Genomic DNA, 22,671 nt, shown 5'->3' on the forward strand with positions numbered 1-22,671 from the left:
GCATAAATGTATTGCTCCAAGTGGTCTAGCGATATAGCGTGTAAATGATGACTAACTGACAACCTCAGCTGTCGACAGGTCTTGCTGTTATACCTGGATGTGGACAGCTGAAAATGTGTACCCCGACCGGGACTCGAACCCGGGATCTCCTGCTTACATGGCAGACGCTCTATCCATCTGAGCCACCGAGGACACAGGCGAATAGCGCGACTGCAGGGACTTATCCCTTGCACTCTTCGCGTGAGACTCACATTCCCAACTGTCCACAATTCTACATATGTATTGCACCTTATAGACATTTCAGCTGTCCACATCGAGGTGTAACAGCAAGACCTGTCGGCAGCTGAGGTTGTCAGTTTGTCATCATTTATTCCAGGGAAACGCTGCACGGTCATCAACAGTAACTCTTCTTTCGAGAACAAGTTACTGTCTTCATAGATATAGCGTGTGCCTTGGAACCGAAAGGTCGCAAAACCTGATACAAATCGTATCAGGGATTTTTCAGTCTGTCTTTTAACCAAGTGTCCACCTCTCAACCTCTCAATGATGTGAAGGTTTGCGAGAAACGACACATGGTTCAGTTTCCTTATTAAACTGGAGATCTCTTTCTGCAGTTGAATGATTGGAGTAGGTTAGGGACAGCCAAGTCACCAAAATGGTGTCCAATAGAGAGACTTGCAGAAGACCATTGAGCCAAACGAAATTATTATCACCAGAATATACACGTCAATACGTATCTTCTTCTTCTATATATATTATCAAGTCGTGTGCCACGTTTTTCAGTCTTTTTTTGAAAACTGATCTCAGGAACGACTGTAGGGATATTGATATAGATGTCACTGATCCACAAGAAGGTTTGTGTATACATTTTATTATTACCGCTAAGCCAGGCATGTCTGACCCTAGATACCCGTTCAAAGGCGGGTCATGTTGCTAGTTTGATGCTCATTTAGTCCATGGCTTCAGTGTAGTTGCATATTCTGTATGCTGTACTACCCAAATTAACTCCATGCTTACATTGAACAACTGCAATTTAATTTATCGCTAAAATGTGAAACTGCGTCTTGTATCGGGACTCGAACCCCAGACACCATCCAGTGGAGATTAACTGATTCGGTCCGTGAGAAGTGCTCGGAGTAAGCAAACTGTAGAGAATTGTTCATTAAAGGCATGGGATCTCCAGTCTGACTTGTCACATATATCTGTTACCGCCTATTCTTCACAAAAAAGTAAAAAAGAGCGCATCCAAAATTTGAAAGTTTGTAATGGTTTGGAACAACCTACTTTCAGGAAATGGCTTAGTAGTATTAAATTCTTCACTAAGGTGACAAGAGTCATGGGATACCTTCTAACATCGTGTCAGAGTTCCTTTTGCCGAGAATAGTTCTGTATGGTTCAAATGGTTCAAATGGCTCTGAGAACTATGGGACTTAACATCTGAGGTCATCAGACCCCTAGAACTTAGAACTACCTAAACCTAACTAACCTAAGGACATCACACACATCCATGCCCGAGGCAGGATTCAAACCTGCGACCGTAGCGGTCATGCGGTTCCAGACTTAAGCGCCTAGAACCGCACGGCCACACTGGCCGGCAGTAGTTCTGTAATCCGACGTGGCATGGACTGAACAAGTCGTCGGAAGTCCATTGCAGAAACTTTGAGCCAGTTTGCCTTTATACCTGACCATAACTGCGACAGTGTTGCCGATCAAGAATGGTGTGCGTGAACTGGCCTCTCGATTGTGTCCCATAAATCTTCGATGGGATTCATATCGGGTGGTCAGGTTGGCCAAATCATCCGCTTGAATTGTCCAGAATGTCCGTCAAACAAACCGTAAACAATTGTGGCCTGGTGACATGACATCGTTGTTGGGGAACATGAAGTCCATAAATGACTGCAAATGGTCTCCAAGTAGCCGAACATAACCATTTCCAGCAGTGATAGGATCAGTTGGACCAGAGGGCCGAGCCCATTCCATGTAAACAAAGCCCACACCATCATGGATCCATCACCAGATTACACAGTCCTTTTTGAAAACTTGGGTCCCAGACTTCGCGAGGTCTGCGATAGAAGCGAACCTTGTCCTCAGCTCTCACCAACTGAAATCGGTACTCATCTGATCAGGTCACGGTTTCCAGTCATCTAGGGTTCAACCGACGTGGTCACGAGCCCAAGAGAGGCGCTGTAGACGATGCCGCGCTCTTAGCAAAGGCACTGACGTCGGTCGTCTGCTGCTACAGCCCATTAACGCCACTTTTCGCCGCACTGTCCGAACGGATACGTTCTTCTTCCTTATTGCTTTCTGCGGTTATTTCAGGCAGTGTTGCTCATTCGTTACCACTGACAACTCCACCCAAATATCACTGTCCTTGCTCATGAAGTGAAGGTTGTCGGCCTCTTGTGTTGTCCGTGGTGAGAGGTAATGTCTGAAATTTAGTGTTCTAGGCACACGCTTGATAGTGTGGCTCACAGAATATCAAATTCCCTAACGATTTTCGAAATGGAATGCGCCATGCGTTTTGCTCCAAGTACCATTCTGCTTTCAAGCTGTTAATATCCGTCGTGCAGCCATAATCCCGTAGGAAGCAACTTCACATGAATCACCTGGACACAAATGACAGCTCCGCCAACGCACTGCCCTTTTACACCTAGTGTACGCGATACTACCGCCATCTGTATATGTGCACATCGCTATCCCATAATTTTGCCACCTCAGTGTATAACCACTTAGAACAGTCTTGTTGTTGTTGTGGTCATTAGTTCAGAGAGTGGTTCGATGCAGCTCTCCTTGTTACTCTATCCTGTGCAATCTTCTTCACCTCCGAGTAACTACTGCAACGTACATCCTTCTGAATCCTTTTAGTGTATTCATGCCTTAGTCTCCCTCTAAGATTTTTACCCTCCGCACTCCCCTCCAATATTAAATTGATGATCCTTTGATGCCTCAGAACGTGTCCTACCAACCGATCCCTTCTTCTAGTCAAATTGTGCTACAAATTCTTCTTCTTCCCCACTCTATTCAGTACCTCCTCATTAGTTACGTGATCTATCCATCTAATCTTCAGCATTCGACTGTTGCACCAAATTTCGAAAGCTTCTATTCTCTTCTTGTCTAAACTATTTATAGTCCTTGTTTCACTTCCATACATGGCTACAGTCCATACAAATATTTTCAGAAAAGGCATCCTGACACTTAAATCTATATTCGATTTTAACAAATTTCTCTTCTTCAGAAACACTTTCCTTGCTCTGCCGGACTACAATTTATATCCTCTCTACTTCGACCTTCATCAGTTGTTTTACTTCCCAAAGAGCAGAACTCATCTACTGCTTCAAATGTCTCATTTCCTAATCTAATTCCTTCAGCGTCACCTGATTTAATTCGACTACATTCCATTATCCTCCTTTCAAGACACTGTCCATTCCATTCAACTGCTCCTCCAGATCCTCCGTTTCCTCTGACAGAATTACAATGTCGTCGGCAAACGTCAAACTTTCTATTTCTTCTCCATGGATTTTAATCCCTACTCCTGAGAGGCACCCACATGCCTTGCTCATACTGTGGCATCAAGCAGTCAGGCCCGCAAGATGAGTGGCCTGCCAAGCGAGTGGATACATTCTTATTTATCGAGTAATATGAACTCTCGTACTCTCAATTAAGTTACAAATTATCCTCCTGTATGAATAATACGCAACGGAAACGCAATCCTGACTATCAGTAATTTACAGAACCCTGACTGTTCACTACGCACTGGCAATACCACATTTTCTTTTTGTCTTTTATTTAACGGCTTTTATCAACACGTGGCCACCGCACTGAATATGAATGGCGCACACATTATAAATTCGGGACATCATGACAACATACAATTCGAAGGAAAAGTCCACCAATCTTTTTCTTTTCACTATCTTATTTATTCTGATAAATTCTATAACCTAAACACACAAATTCTATAACCTACAACAATAACACATGAGAAATTCCGCCCAGTGGGCATGGCTTTACATTGGTGATTCTCTACCTTATGGTCTCGTAATTATTTAAAGCTACAGTGCACTTTCTGGATAGGATGGTGGATCTTTTATTATACCTCACACTTCGACTCTCACAATCATCATCACGAAACTTTCCTCCAGACCGAGCGGTACCGAAGGAACAAGCATAACCCACTAATCTTTTGAAACTACCTTGCTACTCTCCCATGCAAACCACACATACCCAAATTACATGACATACACCACACTACAACATGGAATACAATACAATAAATAGTCACAACACTATCACTTTCAGCTTTCCCACTTCAATTAGTATTTATCCCAGTTTCACACGACACTGCCCCACTTTGTAATTCTACTTTCCTACTATCAACTCTGGAGATATATGCACGTCTTCCTGTGCAATGCAAGCCAAGTGGCGTTGCTGGATAGACGGCCGACTCACCTTGCTTCTCTCTCAGAGTTTGAATCTAGCGTCACACGGAATCATATCACGCAAAGTAATATTAAGAACATATTCATCACACACGCGAGTCCTCAACTGACACCATTGACGAGTACTTCTCTTTATCCTTTGTCTCATACACAGATTGAGACTCACACAGTACTCAGCACGTGGAAGTACTCGTCTCTAATATCAAGTCCTGCACACGCCATTTCTTAAATATTTCAACTTATGGTACACACGCTATTTCTTAAATATCTCAACCTATTCTACACACGCTAGTTATTCAGCTTAACTTAAGCACACGGAAGTATTTCAACTTATTGCTACACGTGGTTTCATTGTGACCGTTGGTCACTTCCGAAGATTACTACGATCCCATTAATATTACCTGCCTGACATTTAATTCTCCCCACAAAAGTTCCTGAAATAGTGAAATTATTATTTCAAACTACTCTTAAATATTCCACATGCATACCATGTCTCCACTCTTTTGTCTTTACGGAGCACAACTAAGACAGGTCTTAACAGCACAAGATCCAGTGGCAGAGTGCTGAAACATGGCCGTTCTTCAGGTCATCTCGCACCTCTGTCGAGGTGAGGGAAGACCATGCTACCGTATTGGTCAGCCACATTTCAGGCGCTCAAAACTCCGGTAAGTTTCATCTCTTTGGTTCCACCAAAGGTGGCCAAAGGATCGTCTCAAAGATGATCATGTATTCACATTCACTGTCTGCAGTTAGCAGACGACCATACATTCATTCATTTCACAGATCTCACCAAACTGGATGTAGGGATTTATTTTGTGGGAGTGCACGTGTGATTAATTAAATAAATAAATTGTCATTCTTTCCCACACTGGTATCCGGCTTCGCTGTATTAATTGAAATTGAGTTATTATTAGAAAATATATGTTGTTCTGACAAAAATAATGAAGTATGTTGTACCTTTTTTCAATGTCGGGCGGTACTGTACCCTTTCACTCCAAATTTTTCTTTTGCTTCCTTTACTGCTGGTTCTATATACAGATTGAACAACACTACAGACAGGCTGCAACCTGTCCCACTCCCTACTCAACCACTGCTTCACTTTCGTGCCCCTCGACTGTTATAACGGCGATCTGGTTTCTGAACAAATTGTAAATAGCCTTTCACTCCCTGTATTTTACCCCTGCCACCTTCAGAATTTGAAAGAGAGTATTCCAGTCAACATCGTCAAAAGCTTTCTCTAAGTTTACAAATGCTAGAAACGTAGGTTTGCCTTTCCTTAATCTGTCTTCTAAGATAAGTCGTAGGGTCAGTATTGCCTCACGTATTGCAATATTTCTACGGAATCCAAACTGATCTTCCCGGACGTCCGCTTCTGCCAGTTTTTCCACTCGTCTGTAAAGAATACGTGTTACTATTTTGCTGCCATGACTTATTAAACTGATAGTTCGGTAATTTTCACACCTGTCAACACTTGCCTTCTTTGAGATTGGAATTATTATATTCTTGTTGAAATCTGGGGGTATTTCGCCGGTCTCATACATCTTGCTCACCAGATGATAGAGTTTTGTCAGGGCTGCTTCTCCCAAGACCATCAGTAATTCTAGTGGAATGTTGTCTACTCCCATTCCTTGTTTTGACTTAGGTCTTTCAGTGCGTTGTGAAATTCTTCACACAGTATCATACCTCCCGTTTCATCTTCATCTGCGACCTCTTCTATTTCCATAATATTGCCCTCAAAGACACCGCCCTTGTGTAGACCCTCTATGTACTCCTTCCACCTTTCTGCTTTCCCTTCATTGCTTAGAACTGATTTTCCGTCTAAGCTCTTAATAGTCATACAAGTGGTTCTCTTTTCTCCATATATCTATTTAATTTTTCTATAGGCAGTATCTATCTTACTCGTAGTGATATATGCCTCTACATCCTTACATTTGTCCTCTAGCCATCCCTGCTTAACCATTTTTCACTTACCATCCATCTCATTTTTGAGACGTTTGTATTCTTTTTTGCCTGCTTCATTGTAGGAAATTATGATGAGTATTACGTTCTATTTTCTACGTTTTAGGACACGTACAATAGTGCAACTTGCTACAGAAAATATAGTACTGAAAATGAGTGTGCTGCTTTCTGTTTGCCTCACGGACTGTTTCACATCATCATCTACATCTATACTCCGCGAGCCACATCACAGTGGGTGTCGGAGGGTACTATGTGTACCAGTATCACTTCTCACTTTTCCTGTTCCAGTCGCGAATGGTTCGCAGAAAGAACGATTGCTGGTGAGCCACCGGTCTTCATGGTCTTTTCGCGAGATATACGTAGGAGGAAGCGTTATATTTGTTGACTCTTCAAGGAAAGTACGCTCTCGGAACTTAAACAGGAAACCACACCGTTATCCAGAATGCCCCTCTTACAGCGGCTGCCGCCGACTGAACAGTTCTGTGACGCGTACATGCTTACTAAATGAACTACTCCTTTGAATCTTCTTTGTTTCTCCTATCAGTAATATCTGGTACGGACCCCAGGATGACGAGCAGTAGTCAAGTCTTGGTCGAACGAGTGGCTTCTAAGCCACCTCCTTTGTGGATGGACTACGTTCAGTGAGGATTATTCCTATGAAGTATGAAGTATGCCATCTGCCTCACCTGCGATTAATTTTATGTGCTCGTTCCACTTTAAATCACTCCGTACGCGTACTCCTACATATTTTATGGCCGTTTGCTGCCTCAAATGATTGTGTAAGCAGGCTGTTTAGGTTTCTATATTGGTAACGACATGTAGCGCTCTGTATGAAAATCACTGGCTGTGCTGTGTGCAGTCTGTAACTGGTTGGCATTGTTGTAATATTCGCTATTGTAGTGTTGGGCTGTTGGCTGTTAACAGCGACCGCAGTGGTGGATGTGGGGAAGTGAGATGGCGGATTTTTGAGAGCGGATGACCTGGACGTGTGTCCATCAGAAACAGTACAATTGTAAGAATGGATGTCATGAACTGCTATATATATTATGACTTTTGAACACTATTAAGGTAAATACATTGTTTGTTCTCTATCAAAATCTTTCATTTGCTAACTATGCCTATCAGTAGTTAATGCCTTCAGTAGTTTGAATCTTTTATTTAGCTCGCAGTAGTGGCGCTCGCTGTATTGCAGTAGTTCGAGTAACGAAGTTTTTTGGTGAGGTAAGTGATTTGTGAAAGGTATGGGTTAATATTAGTCAGGGCCATTCTTTTGTAGGGATTATTGAAAGTCAGATTGCGTTGCGCTAAAAATATTGTGTGTCAGTTTAGTGTTGATCAGAATAGGTAAAGAGCGAAATGTCTAAGTACGTTCAGTTTTGCTCAGCTGTTTGAAAATCAAATAATGTAAGAGGTTTATCAGCACAGTAATTCAATAATTTTTCTAAGGGGACGTTTCAATTGTACTCCAATAGTGTACTCATACAATAATGAATCTTTTTGCCTATTTATGCCCAATTTGAGGAGATGGGACCTGGATACACTGAAAGAGCCAGAGGTTGTAGAGAGCTTCAGAGTGAGCATCAGGGAACGATTGACAAGATTGGGGGAAAGAAATACAGTAGAAGAAGAATGAGTAGCTTTGAGAGGTGAAATAGTGAAGGTAGCAGAGGATCAAGTAGGTAAAAAGACGAGGGCTCGTAGAAATCCTTGGTAACAGAAGAGATATTGAACTTAATTGATGAAATGAGAAAATATAAAAAAGCAGTAAATGAAGCAGGCAAGAAGGAATACATACGTCTCAAAAATGAGATCGACAGGAAGTGCAAAATGGCTAAGCAGGGATGGATACAGGACAAATGAAAGGATGTAGAGGCATATATCACTAGGGGTACAATAGACACTGCCTACAGGAAAATTAAAGAGACCTTTGGAGAGAAGACAACCACTTGCATGAATATCAAGAGCTCAGATGGAAACCCAGTTCTAAGCAAAGAAGGGAAAGCAGAAAGGTGGAAGGAGTATATAGAGGGTCTATACAAGGGCGATGTTCTTGAGGACATATTATAGAAATGGAAGAGAATGTAGATGAAGATGAAATGGGAGATATGATACTGCGTGAAGAGTTTGACAGAGCACTGAAAGACCTAAGTCGAAACAAGGCCCCGGGAGTAGACAACATTTCATTAGAACTACTGACAGCCATCTAGTGAGCAAGATGTGCGACAGGCTAAATACCCTCAGACTTCAAGAAGAATATAATAATTCCAGTCCCAAAGAAAGCAGGTGTTGACAGATGTCAAAATTACCGGACTGTCAGTTTAATAAGCCACGGCTGCAAAATACTAACACGAATTCTTTACAGACGAATGGAAAAAGTAGTAGAAGCCGACCTCGTGGAAGATCAGTTTGGATTCCGTAGAAATGTTGGAACACGTGAGGCAATACTGACCCTAAGACTTATCTTAAATTAAGGAAAGGCAAACCTACGTGTCTAGCATTTGTAGACTTAGAGAAATCTTTTGACAATGTTGACTGGAATACTCTCTTTCAAATTCTGAAGGTAGCAGGGGTAAAATACAGGGAGCGAAAGGCTATTTACAATTTGTACAGAAACCAGACGGCAGTTACAAGAGTCGAGGGGCATGAAAGGGAAGCAGTGGTTGGGAAAGGAGTGAGACAGGGTTGTACCCTATCCCCGATGTTACTCAATCTGTATATTGAGCAAGCAGTAAAGGAAACAAAAGAAAAATTCGGGACAGGAATTAAAATCCATGGAGAAGAAATAAAAACTTTGAGGTTCGCCAATGACATTGTAATTCTGTCAGAGACAGCAAAGGACCTGGAAGAGCAGTTGAACGGAATGGACAGTGTCTTGAAAGGAGGATATAATATGAACTTCAACAGAAGAAAAACGAGGATAATGGAATGTAGTCGAATTAAATCGGGTGATGCTGCGGAAATTAGATCAGGAAATGAGAAGCTTAAAGTAGTAAATGAGTTTTGCTATTTGGGGAGCAAAATAACTGATTATGGTCGAAGTAGGGAGGATATAAAATGTAGACTGGCAATGGCAAGGAAAGCGTTTCTGAAGAAGAGAAATTTGTTAACATCGAGTGTAGATTTAAGTGTCAGGAACTCATTTCTGAAAGTATTTATATGGAGTGTAGCCATGTGTGGAAGTGAAATGTGGACAATAAATAGTTTAGACAAGAGGAGAATAGAAGCTTTCCAAATGTGGTGCTGCAGAAGAATGCTGAAGATGGGTAGATGGCATAACTAATGAGGAGGTATTGAATAGAATTGGAGAGAAGAGAAATTTGTGACACAACTTGACTAGGAGAAGGGAACGGTTGGTGGGGCATATTCTGAGGCATCAAGGGATCACCAATTTAATATTGGAGGGCAGCGTGGAGGGTAAAAATCGTAGAGGGAGACCAAGAGATGAATACACTAAACAGATTCAGAAGGATGTAGGTTGCAGTAGTTACTGGGAGATGAAGAAGCTTGCACAGGGTAGAGTAGCATGGAGAGCTGCGTCAAACCAGTCTCAGGACTGAGGACTACAACAAGATGCGCAATACGTTACATTCGTTTATGTTGAGGATTAACTGCCAACCCCTGCACCAGGCGACGATCCTCTGCAGGTCTTCCAGCACTTTGCAACGGTTTTCTAGTATTGCGACTTCTCTGTATCAACAGCATCATCCTAAAAAATTTCTGAATGTCGTCATTTATACACAGGGTACGGAAAAACAGTTTGACCAGACGTGTAGGGCAGAAAGCATTAAACGATGGAACTTAAGTATCGAAACTAGGCGTCACAGTTGAATATTTACGGGGCTATGCCAACGTAAAAACGCTAGTCGGTTTGAACATTTGCTGCGGCGCAGTTAAGTTAATTGAATGGTGACAAGTCTGTGCACAGCAGCATGCTAATTTTTCATTCACTTTGACCTTTTCAGGACATATTGAAACATGAAACCCGGATATTTGATTGCTTTCCTTTCTAAAGAAGTGCTGTACGGTACGTCAGCTAAGTACCATAAACGTGTAAGTGATGCTTCAAATTTCTATTGTTCCCATCGTGACAACTGCGTAGCCCAAACATTTCGTTTACGTATACGAGAATAATCCGAAAAGTAAGGTCTCCTTTTTTTTTATAGTTTCGACATAATCACCATTCCTGTCGATGCATTTTTGTAGACGCTGTGACAGTTTTGTATGCCCATGTCATACCAGCTCGCCGCCATGCTTTTCAGAAGGTTATGAATCTCTTCGTTCACCTCGTCTTTGGAGCTGAATCGCTTTCCGGTCAAACGTTCTTTTAACCTAGGGAACAGGTGATAGTCACTGGGCGCCAAGTCAGGACTATAGGGTGGGCAGGTGATTATGTTCCACTGAAACTGTTACAGGAGAGCAACGGTTTGCCGAGCGATGTGTGGGCGAGCGTTGTCATGGAGAATGTGTACGCCCTTGCTCAACATTCCTCTTCTCCGGTTCTGAATTGCCCATTCGAGTTTCTTCAGAGTCTCACAGTACCTGTCAGCGTTAATTGTGGTCCCAGTGGGCATAAAGTCGACCAACAATAGCCCTTTCCGATCCCAAGAACCAGTTGTCATGACTTTACCGGCAGACGGTGTTTGTTTGAATTTCCGCGGCTTTGGCGAAGAAGGATGCCGCCACTGGTGTGATTGATGCTTCGTCTCAGGTGTAAAGTGGTACGCCCAGGTTTCGTCACCCGTGACAATTAAGTGCAGAAAGTTGTCTTGTTCTGCTGAAAGGCGGTGAAGAAATGCGCGGGAAGCATCAACTCGTTGCCGTATGTGGTCCTCATTCAGCATGCGTGACACCCATCTTGCGCACACCTTCCGGTAGTTCAATGTTTTCGTTAAAATTCTGTGAGCGGTGCTTCGGGAAACCTCAGGAATCAACGTACAGAGAACATCCAGGGTGATCCGCCAATCTTCTTGCATGCTTTACTCAACCTTCAACACTGTCTCCTCAGAAAATGACGGTCTCCCGCTCCTTCGTTCGTCGTGAATTTCGGTCCGACCAGCTACAAACTCTCTACACCACTGACGAACATTTTTGACATCCATGCACGACTCACCATACACTTACGTCAATTAGCGATGGATTTCAATCGGCGCAGTGCCCTTTGCGTTCAAAAACCGAATAACTGCGCGCAATTCGCACTTGGCGGTAACATCCAACGGGAGCTTCCTTCTCAACGGCTGAGCGCCTCAGCGCGGCGTACTCATGTTTGTACACACTGCGCGTGAAACACCCTTCATAACTGTGTGACCAACTGCCACACAAACAGGGTTCTGCACTTATAAAAAAACAGGAGACCTTACTTTTGGGATTACCCTCGTACGTTTTCTATGAATTACATTTCATTTTCAGTAAAGACATCCATATGTCGGATTTCCATTACGTTGCTGTGGCGCCGAAAACATGCGATTGCGACCCCTGGTTCCCATACTCAAATTCTTTTGTTTGATGCTGTCTTTCTGCCCTACGCGTTTGGTCAAATTGTTTTTCGCACCCTGTATATTGTGGACAGTAATGGTCCAATAACATTTCCTTGGGGGACATCCAGTGTTACTTTTATGTCCGTAGATTTCTCTTCGTTGCGAATGCCATGCTGTGTTCCGTTTGCCAAAAACTCTTCAGTCCAGTCACATCGCTGATCCGTTATTCCGTACGCTCGTAATTCGTTTATTAGGCGGCAGTGCGGAACCGTATGAACGCCTTTCGGATACCAAGGAACAAAGCATAAACCTGGACCTCGCTATCTTCTGCTTTCCCGATTTCGTGTACGAACGAAGCGAGCTGGGGTTCACATGATCGTTGTTTTCGGAACTCCTACTGATTCTTACAAAGGAGATTTATGGTCTCGAGAACTGTCAATACCTTGGCATATAACATGTTCCAGAGCATTGTCACTGTTATTTCCATTATTCTAACTTTCTGCATCAGCCTTCACCTCCATCATTATGACAATTCTTTTACAGCTTCAGTCAATGTCTAAATCATGAGTTCCGTTTTCAAAGAGATACTGGTATCATAAAAAATGCATGTAACATGCCACTGTCTCTCTACTGGTTCTTTCAGTTCAATACAAGATTACTATTTATTTTATTATCTTTATTCTACTTCGTCTGTTCTACTGAAGTCAGTCACGTATCTGTGTAAGACGACCTGCTTTTGGTATACATATGACACACATACCTGTTGCACTTCATAGTGATCATAAGGTTGAATTTAACTAGTCCTGGCGAAATAAAAGAGTAGACAGCCAAGGTGTAAATATGCTTGCACGTTTTGCATTATTATTATTCGTTGTATTAATAGGTTTAAGTTTCTTAAATTTCCAAACACAAACGTGACCTAAGAATGTTGTTGAGAATTCAAAAATATAATTGACTTCTTATTTATTGTCTACAGGTATGAAAAAGCGGTTGGCGTTCTTGGACTTGCTGATAGAGTACTCCAAGGACGGCACGGTGCTCACCAACGAGGACATCAGGGAAGAAGTCGATACTTTCATGTTCGAGGTGAGACTTCTTCCTTTTTGCTCTGTGCGCCAAGGAAAGAACCATTTTGTATGTCTTCTCAATGTTTTACTACGAAAAGCAAAAACTTTAATGATGAAAGCAGGAGTAAGTGCCACATCTGGAAGTGATAAGCAAGGTATTATCAACCGAACACAAAACTAAGAGTCCCACGCAGACTGTTCTGTTCGACTTGTATATTGTCCGTAGTGGCTCTAAAGCTTCACTGACGACTTAAACTTTAATATCAAACAAAAATTTCTTCAGATAACTTGAAAAATGGAGTGAACTGTGATTTTAAAACAAACAACAATTTTTTTATTTTTATTTAACAGTCTTTCGAGTCAACGCGATTACCCTTTGTAATGCTGCAATCATTGTCACATTCCAGCAACACTGTTGTTCGATTTATTATTTCTGCATTATCCGCAGGCAGAAGTGGGAGAGACTCAGTTACAGTTATGACCTACAAGAAAACTTTGGGATAGACTGAATAGGGTGTTTGAGATACCCATGAAACTGGCTGATATTACAAAACATTGGCTAAATGTGGTAGTTACACAACTCTCATGTCCGCGATATTCTTACATAGGATCATCATACATTAAAAATCCCATCTATTAGCATATTATAAAAATTAGCTACTCTATGTCGCAATGTTTGCGAAAAACTGCTAAAATACTGGCTTCTTTATTTTCAATACAGGGCCATGACACGACATCTGCCGCCATATGTTGGTCGCTGTATCTCATTGGAAGCCATCCTGATGTACAGGTAAGTTTTCCTAACCAAATATTTCAGAAAGGAATACAGCTTAGTTTTACCGTAAGCAGCACTGTCTCTGTCATCGCATACCACGAACTGGTGACTGGATCTACATCTACATCTACATTTATACTCCGCAAGCCACACAACGGTGTGTGGCGGAGGGCACTTTACGTGCCACTGCCATTACCTCCCTTTCCTGTTCCAGTCGCGTGTGGTTCGCGGGAAAAACGACTGCCGGAAAGCCTCCGTGCGCCCTCGAATCTCTCTAATTTTACTTTCATAATCTCCTCGGGAGGTATAAGTAGGGGGAAGCAATATAATCGATACCTCATTCAGAAACGCACCCTCTCGAAACCTGGACAGCAAGCTACACCGCGATGCAGAGCGCCTCTCTTGCAGAGTCTGCCACTTGAGTTTGCTAAACATCTCCGTAACGCTATGAAGCTTACCAAATAGCCCTGTGACGAAACACGCCGCTCTTCTTTGGATCTTCTCTATCTCTTCCGTCAAGCCGATCTGGTACGGATCCCACACTGATGAGCAATTCTCAAGTATAGGTCGAACGAGTGTTTTGTAAGCCACCTCCTTTGTTGGTGGACTACATTTTCTAAGGACTCTCCCAATGAATCTCAACCTGGAACTCGCCTTACCAACAGTTAATTTTATGTGATCAATCCACTTCAAATCATTCCGTACGCATACTCCCAAATATTTTACAGAAGTAACTGCTACCAGTGTTTGTTCCGCTATCATATAATCATACAATAAAGGATCCTATTTTCTATGTATTCGCAATACATTACATTTGTCTATGTTAAGGGTCAGTTGCCACTCCCTGCACCAAGCGCCTATCCGCTGCAGATCTTCCTGCATTTCGCCGCAATTTTCTAATGCTGCAACTTCACCAAGCGCCGAGCGTTGGTCTTTTGCGCACTTGTACAGCCCTGAAAGAGTCTTTCCGTATGAGTGGTCTTACATATTATACAGGTTGTACACTTCGTGTGATCATAATCAGAATATCATATGCGCAGGAACTTCATAAAGTAAGTTATACATGTCCCACGCTAAGACCATTGCGAAACAAGAGTCAGAAGACAGTACATGTTCCGGGTTTCTCGCCGACACAGTTCGGAATCATTATGGATACCAGGTGCATCTCAGTGAGTGATTACAGTGACACGGCAACTGGAAACGTATTCCAAAGTTGAAGTAGGCGGGACAGTACGATTCTTGTGGACAAACAACAGATTCACCTTGAAATTCTGGCATTATATAGACAAAATGCAACGTCGCGTCTTGTCCTACTGAACTGGTGCCAATTCCAGTAAGGCTGCACATGCGTGTGATGCCAAACGTGAAGGAAGGCCATCGCCGTCTACCGCAGACGACAATGTCCAAGCAGTCGGCAGGCTGAAAGTTAATCTGGGAGGAAGGAGATTTTGCCTCTGCGAGGAGTTCTCATAGCGGTACTCGAATGGCTCCGTGACAAGGGAGTGGATATCTGTCGTCGAGGAATTGAATGACTGGTGGAATTTTCCAACCGTTGTTTGCAGAGACTTGGTGGCAATACTGAAAATTAGTGTCATGTTGTACCTGTGCATTCAATGGTCAGTCGTAATAACGTGTAACTCATTGTTTGAAGTCCCCGTGTCTCTAGATAGTCACGGACATAATTTTAATATCTCATCTACAATTCAATGAAATCGTACATCATATAGCTGTTCGGTGGCGTCTTGGGAGGCTACACGACAACTCCGCTTGTCGTTGCAATTGGTCATGTTTGACTGGTCCTGTCGTGTCCACACACTATCAAATGAGACAGGTATGGTGACCATGGTAACCAGGGGAGTCGAAGAAAATCACAGTAGAGCGCGTTAGGTATGCGAGAAGTAGGTGAACTGTTACCACCCCGAAATCCTTAACGTTGTTGGAACGCCAGCAGGATGGGATTGCGTTTTTAAGGTTCCACCTTCCGCAAAACCGCTTCACCTTTTTTATTCTTTACCCAAACATACTTCGACATCTACGTGCAATCTTCTTTATTTCTGTAAGATATTACTCAAAACTTGTCACTGGTTTTCTGGTTCAAAATGGTTCAAATGGCTCTGAGCACTATGGGACTTAACATCTGAGGTCCTCAGTCCCCTAGAACTTAGAACTACTTAAACCTAACTAACCTAAGGACATCACACACATCCATGCCCAATGCAGGATTCGAACCTGCGACCGTAGCAGTCGCGCGGTTCCGGACTGAAACGCCTAGAACCGCTCGGCCACCGCTGCCGGCCTGGTTTTCTGGGTCAAGCCTTTAAAAAATAACTTATATTTATACTGAAGCGGCAAAGAAACACGTATAGGCATGCGTATTCAAATACAGAGATATGTAAACAGGCAGAATACAGCGCTGCGGTCGGCGACGCCTATATAAGACAATAAGTGTCTGGCGCACAACATCGATATGGGCTTTCGGAGCCGAAGGCCCAATTGTGTACGCTTGATGACTGTACGACACAAATCTTTACACCTCGCCTGGGCACGTCAATACACACATTGGACTGTTGATAACTGGAAACATGTTACCTACTCGGGCGAGTCTCGTTTCAAATTGTATCGAACGATGGGCGTATGGAGACAGCCCCAGGAATCCATGGACCCTGCATGTCTGTAGGGGACTGTTCAAGCTGGTGGAGACTCTGTAATTGTGTGGGACGCGTGATGCTGGAGTGATAGGAGACCGCTGATACGTCTAGGTATTACTCCTACAGGGGAGACGCACGTAAGCATCCTGTCTGATCACCTCTATCAATTCATGTCCATTTTGCATTCCGACAGACTTGGGCAATTCCAGCAGGACAATGAAACACCTCATACGTCCAGAACTGCTACAGAGTGGCTCCAGGAACATCTTCTGAGTTCATATACTTCCGCTAGCCACCAGACTCCCCAGACATGAACATTATTGAGCATATCTGGGATGCATTGCAATATGCTGTTCAGAAGATATCTCCAACCCTTGAGACATCTCCAACCCTTACGGATTTACAGACAGCCCTGCATGATTCATGGTGTCAGTTCCCTGCAGCTCTGCTTCAGACATTAGTCGACTCCCTGCCATTTCGTGTTGCGGTACTTCTGCGTGCTCTCGGGGGCCTTACACGATATTAGGCAGCTTTAGCAGTTTCTTTGGCTCTTCAGTGTAGTCTATAGAGACTGCTCAGCTGAAATTACAAATCTCACCCTCACACTCCCGTCCTGCCCACAAATACAAACGCACACGGAATTCATAAATACTGAAAAACAGCAACTGGAGCTTCCAACCCCAGTGTGCAGAACAATATTTTTGTATGCATCAAGCATTGTGTTGCATATCTTCAACGAGCACCAGAGTTGTACGACTATTGTGGGATAAGGTTCCCCATTCCATGATGCCCCGTATTTGTCCATCCGCCGCTGCCTGATACATTCCGCCCTTCCGATCGACATTGCAAACAAGCATCAGTGACGCCATGGCGTAATCTTCTCTCTAATAAACACAACATCGTGCAATTCGTCCTTCTAGCTGTCTCTTCGGTGGTCAGCTGTTGGGATCTTTGAAGTTGACTCGCGAACAGCGCTCTCGCCCGTAGTTCAGCGAAAAGCAGGCACTTACTGACGTTCCCAACTGCGCTCTCAGAGTAGCATTGGTCGAGTTAGTACTTCGGTCGCCGTGCGTTGGCAGTGTCTACTAGTCTAGTGCGGAGCTTCCTGCATGAATCTGTTTGCTGATGCTGTGTGGAACAAAGACGACATAACTGTGCTCCTTTCTTAGGTAAGCACAACCGATAGATTTCCCGCAAAATAAACTGTGCTTGAGAGGGTTTCAGAATCGGCTAGTTATTACAATCGCAAGAGAATTAAAAAGGAGAGGAAAAAACGTAGCTACAAGTACTTCCCAAGGTTTCACTACTTCGGAAAAATGCAGAAGAAGGAGAAGAAATCGTTATTTTAGGTGATTTTGCCGTACAGATTATCTGGTACTGACAGGTAATTTCCACGTGACACATGTTCTTAATTTTACATTGTCAGCATCATAGCAAGCCACATTCTCGACTGCACTACATTTTTTACCCATTTTTGTTTTTTTGTTTTTTTTGTTTTAAGCACTCTTCTGACTGCGCGTAATCAGCCTTGTTTTGCTTGGTTGATCGTTTATCTGTCCGACTACTTCTTTTACGGTACTCTGGTGAGAAACAGTTGATTCTGAATTTGTCAAATTATTGATCGTGCTAGCATATCCTAATAATACGGTCGTTTGCAGACTTGCTGCCTGTAGCTTACACGTTACGCGAGACATAAGTTCGTGCACAGGCTTGAGCCGTCGAACTGCACCTCCCCTACTGCGCAGAGGTCGTTCGTAACGAAGCTTTCACCACTACCGTTGACCCTCCCCTATGCATCCCCTACGCAGCTACAGGCCGAGTTATTTCGTGGATACTGAATACAGGTGCTCCTCAGTGTCGAATGTACTAGACGAGTATATCGCAGGCTCACAACACGAGTCGCTGAAATTCAGTTTATTGCACGAATTTATGGATTCTGTTGTATCCCACAAAGCGATTTCTCAAGGTAAGTTACAGGTACCAACAGCTGCACGGCGCGACCTACATTGGACATTGCGTTCTACTCTGGTTGGTTTCCTGTCATCACATGGTTTTAATTTTGGACTATCCACCAATTTTCAGGAGATTTTCATTTCAGCTGTGGCAGAAGTGCAAGCCTCCTCCATGGAGATTTTCTTTACAGGAGAAAGTGGTGGCGGAACTGGAGGAAATCTTCGCGGGCTCAGACCGACGGCCGACGATGCGGGATCTGGTGTCCATGAGGTACCTGGAGTGCTGCATCAAGGAGGCACTGCGGCTCTACCCCAGTGTACCGCTGCTCGCGCGACAGCTCACCGAAGACGTGCAGCTGGGTGAGTCTTATTTCACATCTTCTTCATCCTAGACCTAATTATATTCTCTGTCAACTGCTGTCCGCTGTCCAACATATAGCGCGCTGCTGTACCAGCTTATACGAAAGGCGTTTAATAAGTAATGCAACACTTTTTTTCTCGGAATTTGTTGCGGGTCATCGTGGGATATTCCCTCTGAAGTACCGACAGGTGGCGGCACTAGAAGCTGCCTTTATAATGGCGTCTGTAACGGAGCGCTGTCATTGAGTTCCTTTTCTTGGAAAACCAGGGCATCGCACATACTCAAGGGCGCTTATAGAATGTCAATGGAGACCTGGCAGTGAACAAAAGCACGGCGAGTCGTTGAGAAAGGCGCCTGTCATCATTGCAACAAGGTCGCACAAACCTGTCCTGCATCCTGCATGCAGTCCGGCCGCACACAGCTGTGATTCCTGGAATGTTCAGACACTCATTCGAGGTGATTAATGGGTCACAATCAAAAACGACTCTGCCCAAATGGACGTCTCTGTTGGTAGTGCTGATAACCTCGTCCAACAGTTGGGGTGCTCATAGATGTGTGCCCAGTGGGTTCCTTGCCACCTAAAAGAAGACGATGGCGAGCAACGAAGGACCATCTGCGCAATGAAGGGTGCACTTCGTGGGAAGCAGTATGTGGAGGATGGAGAGGTTACTGATGCAGCAACACGTTGGCTCCGGCGTCGACCAGTAGAGTGCTATCACGCATGCATACAGGTACTCACGGGATTGTGGCGTAGGGCCGTCACATTGCACGGAGATTATGTTCGAAAACAGGGTTTTGTAGCCAAAAGAATGGGGAATAATATGGTGTATTGAAATCCTGGATAAAACCAAACGCCGCGTGGGGTAGCCGTGCGGTCTAAGGCGCCTCGCCGTGGTTCGCGCGGCTCCCTCCGTCGGAGGTTCGAGTCGTCTCTTGGGCATGGGTGTGTTGTCCTTAGCCTAAGGTAGTATAAGTTTGGCTAAGTTGTAACCTCTCCACACGAAATATTTTAAAATAAAAAAATGAAAATGGAGCCAAGTGTAACCTCCCCACAAAATATTGTTCAATGGAAATGTGCCAAGCGTAGCCTCGCCACAAAAAACAATAATTAAATGAATTTTTCTAATTATTGTAACCTCTGAACAAAATTGGCTCACATTTATTGTCTGTGTGCAGAAATCCAGTCACATTTAATGTTACCACAAAATTCTTTCCTCATTTAATGTCAAGTTCGAAACAGAAAAATTCCCAAACACCAAAAATAATAAAAAAGTTTTGTAACCTGATGAATTTATAAGGACAGCGGCGCTGACCTTCGGCCCTGTATTCTGAATAAAAAAAGCAAAAATTCTTACCTCAATAAAACTGCAATTATATCTGCTCTTAATTAGTCATTTTTCGACACAGCTTCGTGCAATGCTGGCATATATATATATATATATATATATATATATATATATATATATATATATATATATATTTTGATTCTTGGAAGCAATGATAATGTATTGGAAAAATTCTTTAAATTGAAATGAATGCTTTTCTTTAAAAGAGTTGCTTATATTATAAAAATTATTATTGGGACATTTCTTTGAACAAATTAAATTACAATTAACATACATTATTGAATATGCGCAAGGCTGCTTCTTTACCTTCTACAACAATACTCATCCTCCAGAGTCCTGACCAGAGTCGCGAGCAGAGCACACAGCCGACGCATGCCGACTCCCGCAGACTACACCAGACTACTACAGACTACTACTGACCCGCTACTGCTACTGTCCACTCGCTACTGTCGACTCGCGCAGACTAGCGACAAGCAACAACTAACGATAAACTACTCTCTGGTCAGAGATTCTGTCATGCCTCGCCCATCGCCGGCAAAGCATACGTCTTACAAAGTAGTGTGTAAGCCTAAGAACTGATGACCTCAGAAGTTTGGTCCCATAGAACTTACCACAGATTTCCAATTTTCCAATAAGACCAACCTTATTTCAGAAAAAAAAATTGTTGCATTATTTACTGAACACCCCTCTTACGAACGTCAAGCTTTCCACGTTATTTGCTGTCTGAGTATTGGTACGTCGTCCGCACCAATGGCTTTCTAACCTCTGAACTGCACGTTTCCAAATAGCACACTCTACGTTGCTCCAAATCTCTCCTTTCTCTCTTCTGGCGGAGTATTTGGGCACAGGAATTTTATCGTAGGACGTAAGTCTTTACCATCTTTTGTAACCGAGGGCGACAAGGCACATACGCGCCGCGGCGGCCAAACGAGAGGTTGCTGGTTCGTATCTCAGAAGAGGAAGAAGCTTCCATCACCATCTGCTTTCCGAAAAGTAGAGCAGAATTTTGTATCACCCGGCACTGCGCCAGTAGCCTAGGTTATGTCCCAAATCTAAAGCTAACTGCCATATTTAATTTATGCTTTTGTTAAATAAACCGACTTTTTTATCGGCGGTGAACAGCGTTTTACTTACATTATTTCACTTTACATATGTTACTCAATGGTTAGCCTCAAAGTAAGACCATAGCGTATGTGAAACATGCTATAAATAATAACATAAGATATATATTTGACACAAGAATTAACGTAGCCTTACTTAGGTCTCATGTTCATTCCACTTATCCTTATTTGAGTGGTCCTCAAGGATCAGCAAGAAATTTAAAAAATGTAACAAATCACTATGTTCACTTATACTATTCTTCTAACTGCATGTACAATGTGCTGAAGTCGGTTGTAATATAGCATTTGTATTATGTTGTATTGTTACTAAAATGTATAGCAACTGCTTGTGATAAAGCATTTGTCAGTGGATAATGCCTTCAGTCTCCTTTATTAGGAGATACTATTTCTAGTGTTGCTGTCAAGCCGGCCGGGGTGGCCGAGCGGTTCTAGGCGTTACAGTCTGGAACCGCGCGACCTCTGCGTTCGCAGGTTCGAATCCTGCCTCGGGCATGGGTGTGTGTGGTGTCCTTAGGTTAATTAGGTTTACGTAGTTCTAAGTTCAAGGAGACTGATGATCAAGGAGACTGATGACCTCAGAAGTTAAGTCCCATAGCGCTCAGAGCCATTTGAACATTTTGTTGCTGTCAAGTAACTGGTAACGTATGCCTGAATAATGGACACTGCCTTCGCCTACAGTAAATTTTTACGCAGATTGTTTTTATTCCTATTACTGACACTCTGTGTAGTCGGATGAAAAGTATTTTATTTACAACATCATTAGAGAATTAACAAAGTAAAGAGGAGTAGTTAGCGTACCCCTTCGTTGTAAAGGTTTCTGAAGGAATTTCTTTAGCTTCAAACACAAATAATATATATTACACGCTTTTGAATGTGAAACATGTAAGTTTGACACTCTGGAATAAAAGTAAGCGAAGTATAACAGCCTTTTTATGGCCTGGTATCTGAGGACATTGCAAATAATAATTTGTTTGTGCGTCCAGCAGTTGTGTAGTGTACTCCTATCTACATTCTGGTGGAGGAGATACAGATTCACTTACAGCTAAGTACAAGTATTCTTCATATGTATAGCACTGATCATTCCGGATAACAGACAAACAACATTGCGTGGAATATCCGCACAAATCAATGGGACATACGACGAACGTATCCTTTAAGACAGTGCAGCGAAATTTTGTGTTAAGCGACTGTGACAGCAGGTGACCGACACGAGAGCCTCTGCTAACAGCAACACGTTGCCTCCGGCGCCTCTCCTGCACTCGTGACGGTATCGGTAGGACCTCAGAAGACTGGAAAATCGTGTCCTGGTCAGAAGATTCCATATTTCAGTTGGTAAGAGCTGATGGTAGGGCTCGAGTGCGGCGCAAACCCCACGAAGCTATGGACACAAGTTGTCAACAAGGCACTGTCCAAGCTGGTGGCGGCTTCATAATGGTGAGAGCTGTTTTTACATGGAATGGACACGATCTTCTGGTGAAACTGAACCGGCCATTGGCTGGAAATATTCTGGACAATTCGAGCGAATGGTTTGT

The 22,671-nt window shown here is 43.2% G+C and overlaps 1 protein-coding gene and 1 non-coding gene across 2 annotated transcripts in view; one reads left to right on the top strand and one right to left on the bottom strand.

Moving 5' to 3' along the window:
• LOC126455500 (cytochrome P450 4c3) overlaps window positions 1–22,671 on the top strand; it is a 295,097-nt gene that overhangs the window by 160,856 nt on the left and 111,570 nt on the right. Inside the window, exons 10-12 of the mRNA XM_050091254.1 lie at window positions 12,857–12,955; window positions 13,658–13,726; window positions 18,503–18,671. Coding sequence (XP_049947211.1) covers window positions 12,857–12,955; window positions 13,658–13,726; window positions 18,503–18,671 — 337 coding nt within the window. The remainder of the gene's footprint in view (window positions 1–12,856; window positions 12,956–13,657; window positions 13,727–18,502; window positions 18,672–22,671) is intronic.
• Window positions 119–192, bottom strand: Trnat-ugu (transfer RNA threonine (anticodon UGU)). The gene has a single exon. It is a non-coding gene; the product is annotated as a tRNA-Thr (tRNA).

This window comes from Schistocerca serialis, chromosome 1 (assembly GCF_023864345.2).
Source record: "Schistocerca serialis cubense isolate TAMUIC-IGC-003099 chromosome 1, iqSchSeri2.2, whole genome shotgun sequence".
Taxonomy (NCBI): Eukaryota; Metazoa; Arthropoda; class Insecta; order Orthoptera; family Acrididae; genus Schistocerca; species Schistocerca serialis.